General features: G+C 43.4%; 1 protein-coding gene across 4 annotated transcripts in view; it reads left to right on the top strand.

The window, feature by feature from the left end:
* Nucleotides 1–14,515, top strand: part of ryr2a (ryanodine receptor 2a (cardiac)) — a 423,773-nt gene that overhangs the window by 314,507 nt on the left and 94,751 nt on the right. For all 4 annotated transcript variants that reach the window (XM_078405073.1, XM_078405072.1, XM_078405071.1 and 1 more), the window contains 5 exons: nucleotides 193–431; nucleotides 2,853–2,934; nucleotides 4,042–4,172; nucleotides 9,101–9,421; nucleotides 11,862–12,102. In XM_078405073.1, coding sequence (XP_078261199.1) covers nucleotides 193–431; nucleotides 2,853–2,934; nucleotides 4,042–4,172; nucleotides 9,101–9,421; nucleotides 11,862–12,102 — 1,014 coding nt within the window. The remainder of the gene's footprint in view (nucleotides 1–192; nucleotides 432–2,852; nucleotides 2,935–4,041; nucleotides 4,173–9,100; nucleotides 9,422–11,861; nucleotides 12,103–14,515) is intronic.

The raw sequence follows: 14,515 nt of genomic DNA, 5'->3' as shown, positions 1-14,515 counted from the left end.
GTAATCTTGATCTTCTCAATGGAAGGGTGGCCATTCAACAATGGGTTTCCAGACACAATGTATTTCTAGATGTGACCGCATCACCAAGGTCATTTATTTTATAAAGGAAGAGGAGCACTTTAGGACTCAAAAACTCAGCCAGCCGTGACTGCCTCTTCTCCAGGTCTAAATGGGGTGTTTTGATTTGCACAGAACCTTGATGAAAACCAGCCTGGAGTCTGTCAAGTTGGCTTTGCGGACGTTCTTCGAAAGCGCAGCGGAAGATTTGGAAAAAACCATAGAGAATCTCAAACTGGGTCAGTTCACTCACACAAGGACACAGCCGAAGGGAGTGACCCAGATCATCAATTACACCACGGTGGCACTGCTGCCTGTCCTCTCATCACTCTTCGAACACATCGGACAACACCAGTTCGGCGAAGATCTGATCCGTAGGCCTCCTCTTTTCAATGTTATTTTCGAACAAGTTCATGCTAGATCTAAATGAACCTATAGATTGCCCATGTTAATTTCTGGAAATGTAAGATGGATGGATTATTTCTTGAGATTATCTCAACCTCGGCCTCTCCTCTTTTAAGCGTTATTTTCAAACAATGTTATGCTAAATTTAAATCAAAGTATATAGATTGCCCATGTTAATTCCTGGAAATGTAAGACGATTATTTCTTGAGATAGGTACTATAGGTACTACTAAGAAACATTTAGACAAGTGCATGGATAGGATAGGCTGAGAGCGATATGGGCCAAATGCAGGCAGGTGGGACTAGTGTAGTTTTGGCATGTTGGTCGGTGTGAGCAAGTTGGGCCGATGGGCCTGGTTCCAGACTCTATGACTCGATACGAGGGACTGCAGATGTTAGTTTACCAAAAAAAACACAAAGTGCTGGAGTAACTTGGTGGGTTAGGCAGCATCTCTGGAGAACATGGGTAGATGATGTTTCGAGTTGGGACCCTTCTTTAGAGTCTGAAGAAGGGCCCCGACCAGAAACATCACCTATCCATGTTCTCCAGAGATGCTGCCTGACCCGCTGAGTTACTCCAGCACTTTGTCTAGATTCTGATCAACTTTGATCAATTTAAAATGCTTCATCCTTTCCTCTGGGTGGGTGGTTCTATAGCTGTTTCAACCCGAAATGTCATCTGTTCATTCCTCCAGATGCTGCCTGACCCGCTGAGTTAATCCAGCACTTTGTGCTCTACGCAGGTCTGATCTTCCTTTCACAAATCCGCCATGATGGAATTTGGTTCATCTTTGCCTCTCCAAATGCAGATTATACTGTACCTCACATTTTTAATAATATGCTCACTCTCAATGTTGGTTTTCTTTTCCATTTATAACCGTTTCTCGAACCGAGGCGCAAGGTAAGCCTTTTCACAGTGTAGATCAATTTTAGTTGACTTCCTGGAGACACGTGAAAGCCAACCCAGATCAGGTTTATACCGAAGCACACAAAATGCTGGAGCAACTCTGTGGGTCAGACAGCAACTCTGGAGAAAAGGAATAGGTGACATTTCGGGTCGAGACCTGTGTGTCAGGGGAGAGGGAAACTAGAGAAATGAAAAGGTACAAAGAACAAATGAATGAAAGGTATGAAACGAACAAATCAAAGCCAGGTGGATCAGGTTTAGTTTAGTTTAGAGGTACTGCATAGAAATAGGCGCTTTGGCCCATCGAGTTCATGCCGAACAGCGATCGCCCAAACACTAGTTCCATATTACACACTGGACAATTTACAGATGCCAATTAACTAACGGACCAACATGTCTTTGGAATGTGGGAGGAAACCAGAACACCTGGAGAAAATTCACACGGTCACCGGGAGAAAGTAGAAACTCCTTACAGACAGCACCTGTAGTCAGGATCGAACCCGGGTCTCTGGTGCTGTGAGGCAGCAACTTTACCGCTGCACCACTGTGCTATTGTGAGCAGTGGATTTATTTCTCTACAGGTCGTTCATGAGTCAAAGGGATTTTTAAACAACCATTAATTACCCGCTCACCATTATTTAATTGCATTCAGTTCATTATCTGAAATTAAGTTTCCTGACTGGAGTGATGGGATTTGGAATTGGCCCATTGGTATTCTAGATAGCTGTGTCATAGAGCCATACAGCATGGAAACAACCCGACTTGTCCATGCTGACCAAGATGCCCCATCCACATTCGTCCCATCTCCCCACAGTTGGCCCACACCCCTCCAAACCTTTCCTTTCCATGTACCTATCCAAGTGTCTTTTAAATGGTTAAAGTACCTGCCTCAATTACCATTTTGTTCCATATACCCACCAACCTCTGGCTTTTTTCTCCAGAGATGCTGCCTGACCTGCTGAAACACTTCAGCACTTTTTGTCTATCTTCGGTATAAGCCAGCATCTGCGGTTCCTTTCTACACATAGTAGAAGTACTTTCATAAGAACTATGACCACTGGGCTGTTGCACATTAGTCATAGAGTTATACAGCGTGGAAACAGGCTCTTCGACCCAACCTCCCCACACCGACCAACATGTCCCATCTACACTCGACCCACCTATCTGCATTTGGCCCATATTCCTCTGAACCTGTCCTATCCAGGTGCCTGTCTAATTGTTTCTTAAACGTTGTAATAGTCCTACCTCAACTACCTCCTGCGGCAGGTTGTTCCAAACACCCACCACCCTTTGTGTGAAAAAGTTACCCCTCAGGTTCCTATTAAATCTTTTCTCCTTCACCTTAAACATTATTAAGAAATTCTCTCATTAACTGTAAAATGTTCTTATCTCCAGAAAAACCTTTTATATCTTTCAAAAGGTGAATATAAAGAGTTGAGTTTCCAGTATAGTAACATCAAGCTGCTGCTACTTTTATTTTGCAGTGGATGATGTGCAAGTTTCTGGATACAGAATATTAAATAGCTTGTATGCACTGGGTGCAGGGAACAGCATATACGTTGAAAGGTAAGGAGATGGTAAATGGAAGTATTAAAACATAGACCATATGTATCCAAGCACATCTTTTACACACATGACAGATATCATTGTAATTTGGATACAGTGAAGTTGTACTGGTAATTCAGTTACAAATGTATCAGTTTAGTTCTGTTTAGAGCAGAGATACAGCACGGAAACAGACCCTTTGGCTCACCGAGTTCGTGCCAACCAGCGATCCCTGTACACTAGTACTATCCCATACACTAGCACTGTCCTACAGCACGGAAACAGACCCTTTGGCTCAGTGAGTTCATGCCAACCAGTGATCCCTGTACACTAGTACTATCCCGTAAACTAGCACTGCCTACACATTAGGGACAATTTTACAATTTTTACCGAAGCCAATTAACCCACAAAACTGCATGTCTTTGGAATGGGGAAGGAAACCGGAGCACACGGGGGAAAACCCACGCGGTCATGGGGAGAACGTACAAACTCCATACGGACAGCACCCATAGTCAGGATCGAACCCGGGTCTCTGACGCTGTAAGGTAGCAGCTCTATTGCTGCGTCACTGTGCTGCCAATGAGTATTTTAAACACATGAACTGTGCATGCTTTGTCAATTGTGAAAGGTCCCAGACTGACTGACAATTCACTTTGTCACTGACTTTTAAAAAACATTTGAACACAAATATGGATAGGAAGGGTTTAAAAAAGTTCATAAGACATAGGAGCAGAATTAGGCCATAGATAGTCAGAACCTTTATCCCAGGGTGGAAATGTCCCACACTAGAGTGCATAGTTATAAGGTGAGAGGGGGTAAGTTTAATGGAGATGTGTAGGGCAAGTTTCTTTACACAGCGGGGGCCTGTAACGCATTGCCTGTGGTGGTAGTGGAGCCAGGTACGATAGTGGTGTTTAAGAGGCTATTACATAGGCACATGGAAGTGCAGGGAATGGGGGTATATGGATCATATGCAGGCAAACAAGATCAGTTCAGCCAGGCATCACGTTCGGCACAGACATTGTGGGCTACAGGGTCCATTTCTGTGCTGCACTGTTCAAAGTTCTATGTTCGGAGTCTTTATGATCCTTTGTTAATTTAATTTCTAATTATGTTTTGTTTCCACAGGCAGCGCCCAGCCCTCGGGGAATGTCTGGCAGCATTTACCGGGGCATTTCCAGTCGCCTTTCTGGAAACTGACTCGAATAAGCACAATCCATTCTCAAGCTACAACACTAAGAAACCAAAAGATCTAGCAGGTACATTAATGTAATGGCAAAATACTGCTGGTTCTGGAATTCTGCGCACACAAACACTAAATGGGGAACATGTTCAGAGAACAGGCAGCAGAACAGTTCTGGAGAAAGGTTAACTCTGTTTCTCTTATTCACGAGTGTAGTCTGATCCACAGTATTTCCAACCTTTCCTCTTGATTGTGATGGTAGATTAACTTTCTGTACAGCTAGAGAGCTGCTCTTGGACATCCATTCATCAGATTCTGTGTGATCTTTAAATGCACTGGTGCAATACTGTAAATCCTTGTTACAACACTGGATCTAGTATTGGGAAATTGGGAAGGACAAGTTAATGAAGTGTTTGTGGAGGAGCCTTTTGGGACCAGTGACCACAGTTCGATTATGTTTAAGATAGTTATGGATAGGGACGGAGAGGGTCCACGTGTTAAAATGCTCAACTGGGGTAAGGCCAACTTTGAGGGTATGAGAGAGGGTCTCGCTCAAGTTGACTGGAGCAGGTTTGAGGGGAAAGGAACATCAGCCAAGTGGGATGTTTTTAAAAGTGTGCTGACGAAAGCTCGGGATATGTACGTCCCCGTTAGAGTGAAGGGCAAAGCAGGCAAACGTAGGGAAGCTTGGCTGACGAGGGAAATTGAGGCGTTGGTCAAAAACAAGAAGGATGCAAGGGACAGGGTATAGTTAGCTGGGATCAAGTGCATCCCTGGAGGAGTTTTGGGAACTGAGGAGTAAACTGAAAAAGGAGGTCAGAAGGGTAAAAAGGGACCAGCAGATAGCTCTGGCGGGTAGCATTAAGGACAATCCCAAAAGATTATATAAATACATAAGGGGGAAAAGGGTAACTAGAGAGAGAGTGGGACCTCTCAGGAGTGATCACCTCTGTGTGGAGCCACGGGAGATGGGCAAGGTCCTCAATGAGTATTTCTCCTCTGTTTTTACCGAGGAGAAAGATAGTAGGGCAGAGGAACGGGGCAGTCAATGGAAGTGTCTTGAGAGCAGTCAGTGTTACTGTACTGAAGTACTGAAGGTACTGTCGTGTATGAAGGTAGACAAATCTCCAGGGCCTGATCAGATATATCCAAGGACATTGCAGGAAAACTAGAGAGGAAATTGTGGGAGCTCTGGCTGAAATTTACGAGTTGTTCTTAAATACAGGAGAGGTGCCGGAAGACTTGAGGGTAGCAAATGTTGTGCCTCTTTTCAAGAAGGGCTGCAGGGAAAATGCTGGGAACTATAGGCCGGTGAGCTTAACATCTGCAGTTGGAAAGTTACTAGAGAGTATTCTGAGGGATAGGTTTGTACAGGCATTTGGATGGGCAAGGGCTGATTAGGGATAGTCAGCATGGCTTTGTAGGTGGGAGGTTGTGTCTCACAAATCTGATTGATTTTTTTGAAGATGTGGCCAAAAAGGTCGATGAGGGCAGAGCTGTAGATGTTATGTACATGGATTTCAGTAAGGCATTCGGTAAGGTTCTGCATGATAGGCTGCTCTGGAAGGTTAGATCTCATGGGAGCCAAGGAGAGATAGCTGAATGGATAGCAAATTGGCTACATGGAAGAAAGCAGAAGGTGGTGGTAGAAGGTTGCTTCTCGGACTAGAGGCCTGTGACTAGTGGTGTGCCTCAGGGTTTGCTGCTGAGCCCGTTACTGTTTGTCATCTACATCAATGATTTGGATAAGAACATACAGGGCAAGATTAGCAAGTTTGCTGATGATACAAAAGTGAGTGGTTTTGCAGATAGTGAAGATGGTTGTGAAAGATTGCAGCAGGATCTGGATCGATTGGCTAGGTGGGCGGAGGAATGGTTAATGGAATTTAATACAGAGAAATGTGAGGTGTTGCATTTTGGGACGTCGAACAAGGGCAGGACCTACACAGTAAATGGTAGGCCTCTGGGTAGTGTTGTAGAGCAGAGGGATCTAGGAGTACAGGTGCATGGTTCCTTGAAGGTCGAGTCGCAGGTAGATAAGGTGGTCAAAAAGGCTTTTGGCACTTTGCCCTTCATCAGTCAGAGTATTGAGTATAGAAGTTGGGAGGTCATGTTGCAGTCGTATAAGACGTTGGTGAGACTGCATTTAGAATATTGTGTTCAGTTCTGGGCACCATGTTATAGGAAAGCTAGTGTCGAGCTTGAATGGGTTCAGAAAAGATTTATGAGGATGTTGCCAGGACTAGAGGGTGTGATCTATAGGGAGAGGTTGAGTAGGCTGAGTCTCTATTCCTTGGAGCGCAGGAGGATGAGGGGAGATCTCATAGAGGTATACAAAATCATGAGGAATAGATCGGATACGATATGATACGATACGATAATACTTTATTATCAGATCAAGTCTAAAAATTTTCTTGCATCTCAGCAGCTCCACTTGCAACATCAACAAAGACAAAGAATGTAAGACAAGAAACGAGGATACATATATTCACCATAACATTCCAATCACAAATAACGACACATTCAAGACCCTTCAACGTACATTTGATCTGGGATTAAGTTCTATGTTTAGTTTCAGGATTGACTGGTGCACAAAAGAGTGCTTCAGTTTAACCTTATTAAATCTTGGAACCCTGTACCTCCGATTTGATGGTAACAATTCGTATTCACTGTTCAGGACATGGTCGGGGTCAGAGACAATGTTGTTGGCCAACCTTAGCATGTTATTATGGTAGGCTGATTCATAGAGTTTCTCAAGGTGTTGACCGACGTTCTTTGAGCAGATTTTAAAGTGGTGGACAAACACTTGTACCATGTCGTATTACAATACTGAAGAACACTCATAATCACAGAAGTAAGGAACAAAAGAAGAATTTGTCTACTCGCCCCAAAGGACCTAAGGCGGCAGAGAATTTTTTTATTTTTTTTGTCCTTTTGCAGAGTCTCTTGCCCAGAGTAGGGGAATTGAGGACCAGAGGACATAGGTTCAAGATGAAGGGGAAAAGATTGAATAGGAATCCGAGGAGTAACTTTTTCACACAAAGGGTGCTGGGTGTATGGAACAAGCTGCCAGATGGGGTAGTTGAGTCTGGAACTATTCCATCGTTTAAGAAATAGACAGATACATGGATAGGACAGGTTTGGAGGGATATGGACCAAGCGCAGGCAAGTGGGACTATTGTAGCTGAGACATTGTGTGGGCAAGTTGGGCCGAAGGGCATGTTTCCACACTGTATCACTCTCTGACTCTATGACTATAACGGATCATGGGGGGGGGGGAATGATGTCCATTATTGGCGATTGTCCGTTATAATTGAGTAAGGGATTTACTGTGAAATAAGAGTTATTTTCAAACACAAAGTTTGTTTTAATGGATAAAAATATACTTTTGTAACTGCAAGCAAAAAATACTAAAGGCTGTTGTTACATTGTTTATTAGAATTAAGTGTGGATTGGAATAATTGGTTGTCATATTCATTGCCTTGCCAATTTCAATTACTTGGCAATTTCTACGTCTTGTCAATTTCAATCGCCTCCGCAGTGTAATTAACAGCCTGTGTTCTTAGAGAGACAGTCCGCTATAACAGAAATCTGTTATAAAGAGGTTTGTTGTTACGAGGGTTTACTGCACTTTGATGTTCTGTTGTGTCATGATGCAACCTTCGGTAAATAGGTTTGGTTCTTCCGGTCTGTAGAAGGTTGGAAGAGGCAGCAGCTCTATCTCCACCAAACACCTGTGGGCTTCAAACATGCCATTCATCCAACTCCATCCAATTACCTACTCATTCCTGGATGTACCTGATCACTGCCGTTAGGAGCCAACTTTATTTTTCTTACTATTGTGTTATGTGGCAGTATTATAATGGCATGTCTTCAACCATGAAGTTTCCAGACATTTCCCCTTGTTAATCTGGATAAATTATGTGGCCCCTTTGAAGTCTGAAACCATGGTCTTAATAACACAGCTCCCAACATTTATCCTCCTCAATTAACTGTGTATATTTATCTCTGTTTCTCCATTTACCTTTGCTATAATACCATCTGGGGTCACAAGTCATGCAAGCCAACATGAAGCTGTATCAGAGATGATCAAATATACGTATATTATTATCAATGGAATATATTTTGCTGAAGAAACACAAGGAAAAAAAACCCACTGCATAGGTTAAAGCTTGCTATGTAAGGTATAAGCTCATTTACCCAGAATTTAAAGTTTTAAATAAAGCACTTAAAGTTAGCTACCACTTTTCAAGAAATATGGGTATATGGAATGAGGTGCCAGATAATACGGAATGAGCTGCTGGAAGAGATCATTAATGCAGGTACTGTAACAGCATGTAAAAGATATTTAGAAGATCGACACAAAGTGCTGGAGTAACTCAGAGGGTTAGGCAGCATCTCTGGAGAAAAAGGATGGGTGACATTTTGAATTGGAACCCTTCTTCATAAAATATATTTAGACAGGTGTGTGGATAGGAAAGGTTTTCATAACTTCATGTTACAGGAGCAGAATTAGGCCATTTGATCCATCAAGTCTACTCTGCCATTCATTCATAACTCATCTATCTTTCCCTCTCAACCCCATTCTCCTGCCTTCCCCCCTAACCCTTGACTCCCTTACTAATCAAGAATTTGTCAATCTTTGCCATAACAATATAAATTGACTTGACCTCCATAACCTTCTGTGGCAATGAATTCCACGAACTCACCACCCTCTAACTAAAGATATTCCTCCTCATCTCCTTTCTAAAGATACGTCCTTTTATTTTGAGACTATTGCCTCTGGTCCTAGATTCTCTCACTAGTGGAAACATCCTCTCCACATCCCTTCTATCCATGTCTTTGGAAGTTACTCTTCGGTAAGTTTCAATGAGGGAGATGAGCTAACATGGGCAAATGGGGCTGGATTAGATGGAGCATCTTGGTCGGCATGGATGAATTGAGTCGAAGGGCCTGTTTCCGTGCTCTATGACTCTAATGTTAAAAATATTTCTTATCTTTTAGCACTGAAGCTACCAGCTAAAGTGGAAGATATGTGTCCCAATATCCCTTCCCTAGAATGTCTGCTGGAGGAGATAATGGAGCTGGCGGAATCTGGCATACGCTACACGCAGATGCCCCACGTGATGGAAGTCATCTTGCCCATGCTGTGCAGCTACATGTCGCATTGGTGGGAGCATGGTCCGGAGAACAACCCGGAGAAAGCAGAGCTCTGCTGCACCACCCTCACCTCCGAGCACATGAACACCCTCCTGGGCAACATTCTGAAGATCATATCCAACAACCTGGGCATTGACGAAGGAGCCTGGATGAAGCGATTAGCAGGTAATGATTGTAGGATGAAACTGCAGATCGACACTGCAGTAGCCTAGCGGGTCTGGCAGCATCTGCGAAGAAAAAGGAATAGATGGCGTTTCAGGTCAGGACCCTTCTTCAGCCAGCTCTCAGTCTGAAGACGTGTTTCAACCCAAAATGTCACCTATTCCCGCTCTCCAACGATGCTGCCTAACCCTCTCAGTTATTCCAGCATTATGTGTCTATCTTCAGTTCCTACACAGAACTACAGATGCTGGTTTATGCCATAGACAGACACAAACTTGAGAAGTGACGTGATCGACGTATATAAAATTACAAGAGGCATAGATAGGGTAGATAGTCCATATCTGTTTCCCATGGCAAGCTTAGTTTAGTTTTGTTTAGAGATACAGCGCTTAAACAGGCCCTTTGGCCCACCGAGTCCACACCCACCAGTGATCCCTGCACATTAACATTGTCCGACACACAATTTACATATATACCAAGCCAATTAATGTACAAACCTGTAGGCCTTGGAGTGTGGGAGGAAACCGAAAATCTCAGAGAAAACCCACACAATCACGGAGAGAACGTACAGACTCCGTACAGACAAGCACCCGTAGTCGGGATTGAACCTGGGTCTCTGGCACTGCAAAGCAGTGCTGTAAGGCTGCAACTCAACTGCTGCGCCACCGTACTGCCCTAAGCATGTCTAAAACTGGAGGGAATGAGTTTAAGTTGAGAGGGGTGAGGATTAAAGAGAATGTGAGGAATTATTTTTTTCACACAATGAGTTGCTACTTGTCCAAGTTGGGCCCAAACCTATCCTGCATTGGTGCAGCACCCTGTCCTCCCCCCCTCTCTCCTCAATCCCCTCTCCCTTCTCCCCCACTCCCCCTCCCTCCCTCCTCCCCTCCTCCTCCTTTGAAACTAAAATGTGAATAACTTTAAAAATATAACACGGATTTCAAATAAAACTACGTGCATTATCACTAAAGTGACAAGCGTGAGTAAGGTGGGCCTAAAATTGTCGCGCTATCGTGTACTGTTTTGGCTGAAGTTCAGTCACAAACAAGATAACAAACGAGAGTTTTAGTATATAGATTATCTTGAATGAGCTGCCAAAGGAAGTGGTGGAAGCAGAAATAGAGGCAACATTTAAGAGTCAGCTGAACATGAGTTGACCGAGCAGAGCTAAGAGAGAAATGGAATTCATGCAGCCAAGTAGGATTAATAGAGTTTGGCCTGTTTCTATGCTGTACCATTCTATCACTCTATGAGTGTAATGATAAGTTGCCCTGACTGTTTTTCAAGTGAGTCAAAAGTGTTTTATTGTCATATGTCCCGGAACAGAATAATGAAATTCTTACTTGCAGCGACAGCATAACAGTTTTGTAAATACACTACGAGTTAATATAATAATATAATATAATAAACAAACAAAAAGAAGTTCAATTAAAAGAAACAGTGTTGTGCAAAAACAAAACAAAGCCTGAAGTCCCTAGTGTTAAGCAGCCAAAAAAAGAACAGAGTGCCAGAGTAACTTAGCGGGTCAGGCAGCATTTCTGGAGAACATGGATAGGTGACGTTTCAGGTTGGTAACCTTCTTCAGACTGATTTGTCAGAAGGGTCCCAACCCGAAAGGCCACCTATCCATGTTCCACAGAGATGCTGCCTGACCTGCTGAGTTACTCCAGCCCTTTGTGTCTTTTTTTGTAAATCAGCATCTACAGTTCCTTGTGCCCATAAAAAGCAGCCACTTGAACCAAAGTTTTTATCCAGCCAGAGCTACGTAATCACCCATAGCCTTTTTTTCAAAAAAGAAACTTTTTTTAAGAACCCGCAGTTCTTTTTCTATAGTTTTGTAATTGCCTTGTGTACTTATCCAATTCTCCCTTTGTTTAGTTTATTTATTGTCGCGTGTAGCGAGGTACAGTGAAAAGCTTTATGTTGCGTGCTATCCAGTCAGCAAAAAGACTATACATGAATCCTGAAGAAGGGTCTCGACCCGAAACGTCACCCATTCCTTCTCTCCCGAGATGCTGCCTGACCTGCTGAGTTACTCCAGCATTTTGTGAATAAATCGATTTGTACCAGCATCTGCAGTTATTTTCTTATACATGAATCTAATCAAGCTATTCACAGTGTACAGATACTCAATAAAGGAAATAACGTTTCGTGCAAGGTAAAGTCCAGTAAAGTCTGATTAAAGATAGTCTGAGGGTCTCCAATGAGGTAGATGGTACTTCAGGGCTGCTCACTAGTTGGTGATGGGATGGTTCATTTGCCTGATTGCAGCTGGGAAGAAACTGTCCCTGAAGCTGCATTTTCACAGTTCTGTACCTCTTGCCTGAAGGGAGAAGAGGGAGTGACCGGGGCAAGACTGGTCCTTGATTATGCTGGTGACCTTTGCAAGTTACAATTGATTTTCCTGTCAAGTTCCTCTAACCTGCTGCTTTGCTTCCAACAGTGTTCTCGCTGCCGATTATCAGCAAGGTGAAACCGCAACTCCTCAAAACCCACTTCCTGCCCTTGATGGAGAAACTGAAAAAGAAAGTGGCCACGGTGGTGCTGGAAGAGGAACACCTCAAGGCAGAGGGCAGAGGAGACATGTCAGAGGCTGAGCTGCTCATTCTGGATGAATTTACTATACTGGCCCGGGATCTTTACGCTTTCTACCCACTGCTGATCCGATTTGTCGACTACAACCGGTAAAATAATTTTATAATTGTTGGGGGTGCAAGGATATAAATATGTAACAGTTGTTCAAAGTCAGACCTGGCAAAACATTTTCATTTATTTGCAAAGAAAGCACAGAACAAGATGTGAATATTAAAATTATGCCCATTTTCAATTCTATTGAATCCCACCCATCCATTCCCACCAAACTTTGTCACAAAAGTCATAGAGAGAGAGAGTCATGGTGATACTGCACAGAAAGGCCCTTTGGCCCAACCTGTAAATGCCAACCTAGATGCCCCATCTAAGCTAGTCCCATTTGGCCCATATCCCTCTCACACTTTCTTATATGTGTATCTGTCCAAATGCTCTTTCAATAGTCTTATAGTATCTGCCTCAACTACCTCCTTTGGCGTGGCTGGTCTATCTTTCCCTCTCAACCCCATTCTCCTGCAGTTTCCCCATAACCCTTGACGCCCTTGACAATCAAGTATCTGTTAATCTCCAGTGTCAACCCAATAGACTCTTGAGCTGGGGAATTCCAAAGCTTTAGGTACAATCCTCCCCTCGTCTAAATAACTCACTCCCTGTCCAGAGATAGTCAGAGAATCACACAGCACGGAAACAGGTTCTTCGTCCATGCCAACTAAGATCCAATAATAGTCCCAAAGATTGGAGTTATTCCCTAGTTCCAAATTCTGAATAGGAAGGGCGATACAGTGGAACAGCATTAGAGTGGTCTGGTTTCCCCCCACACTCCAAAGACGAACAGGTTTGTAGGCTAATTGGCTTGGTAAAATTGTAAATTGTCACTCGTGTGTGTAGGATAGTGCTAGTGTGCAGGGATTGCTAGTGGGCATTGACTCAATGGGCCAAAGGGCCTGTTTCCATGCTGTATCTCTAATCTAATCTAAAACTAAAAGTAGGAAGATATAAAACTGCTGCATAAATGCAAGTTGATGCCCTTGAAAGCAATGACAATGTGCCGCTCGGCTTGATGTTCAACCTTTTGGAAAGACAGGCTACAATATTTTTCTGTGCATTATCAAGAACGCTAATAAACGAGGCATCTGATTCTTGACATTTTAATAGTTTTGGCAAATCTTCTTGCCCAATTGGACCTATGAAAATATGGAATAGAAGCAGGAATTGGCTGTGTGCAGTAAGGTCAAAAGCAGTCATATTTTTAGCAACAGTTCCACTTTACTTTGCCTATTTCAGTCTTAAATATACTCAGCATCTGCAGCTCCCTCGTAGATAGAGAATGCCAAAGATTCATGGCCATCCGGGAGAGGAACATGCCGCAGTCCATCTGCTTTTTCCCATCTGATTTCATTTTGATATTTTTTTTCATTTTGATTCTGAAGAAGGCTCCCGACCTGAAACATCATCTATTCTTTTTCTCTTGAGATGCTGTTTGACCCACTGAGTTACTCCAGCATTTTGTGTCTCTCTTCAGTGTAAACCAGCATCTGCAGCTCCTTCTTTCTAATTTTGTCATTTCAGATTGATTTTAGACGTTGGACTTTTAGACTTTAGAGATAATAGACAATAGACAATAGGTGCAGGAGTAGGCCATTCAGCCCTTCGAGCCAGCACCGCCATTCAATGTGATCATGGCTGATCATTCTCAATCAGTACCCCGTTCCTGCTTTCTCCCCATACCCCCTGACTCCGCTATCCTTAAGAGCTCTATCTAGCTCTCTCTTGAATGTATTCAGAGAATTGGCCTCCACTGCCCTCTGAGGCAGAGAATTCCACAGATTCACAACTCTCTGACTGAAAAGGTTTTTCCTCATCTCTGTTCTAAATGGCCTACCCCTTATTCTTAAACTGTGGCCCCTGGTTCTGGACTCCCCCAACATTGGGAACATGTTTCCTGCCTCTAACATGTCCAACCCCTTAATAATCTTATACGTTTCGATAAGATCCCCTCTCATCCTTCTAAATTCCAGTGTATACAAGCCTAGTCACTCCAGTCTTTCAACATATGACAGTCCCGCCATTCCGGGAATTAACCTAGTAAACCTACACTGCACGCCCCACCGAGAGTCCATGCCGACAATTTATAGAAGCCAATTAACTAACAAACCTGTACGTCTTTGGGATGTGGGAGGCAACCGAAGTACATGGAGAAAACCCACGCATTCACAGGGAGAATGTACAACTCCATACAGACAGCACCCATAGTGAGGATCACACCCGGGTCTCGGATGCTGACGCAACAACCCTATTGCTGTGCCACTGTGCCCAAGCTGTGCCTAAATATTTATTTTACCAGCTTCTTCGCGATGCAGCAATATTACAATCTCACTGTGTCATCCATGAACTGATGGTTATTTCAGGGCACTTAGGACAGCCCTTCCTCCCAGCGTTGCTCCTTTCCACAGGGTAGATCAGCCCTATTTTCTGTACAAATCCAGTGGAGTTAAAATCAAAGTATGG

Source organism: Rhinoraja longicauda, chromosome 9 (genome assembly GCF_053455715.1).
Source record: "Rhinoraja longicauda isolate Sanriku21f chromosome 9, sRhiLon1.1, whole genome shotgun sequence".
In the NCBI taxonomy this organism is placed as follows: Eukaryota; Metazoa; Chordata; class Chondrichthyes; order Rajiformes; family Arhynchobatidae; genus Rhinoraja; species Rhinoraja longicauda.
The sequence above is the reverse complement of the archived record's forward strand: the minus strand, read 5'-3'. Positions and strand labels throughout refer to the sequence as shown.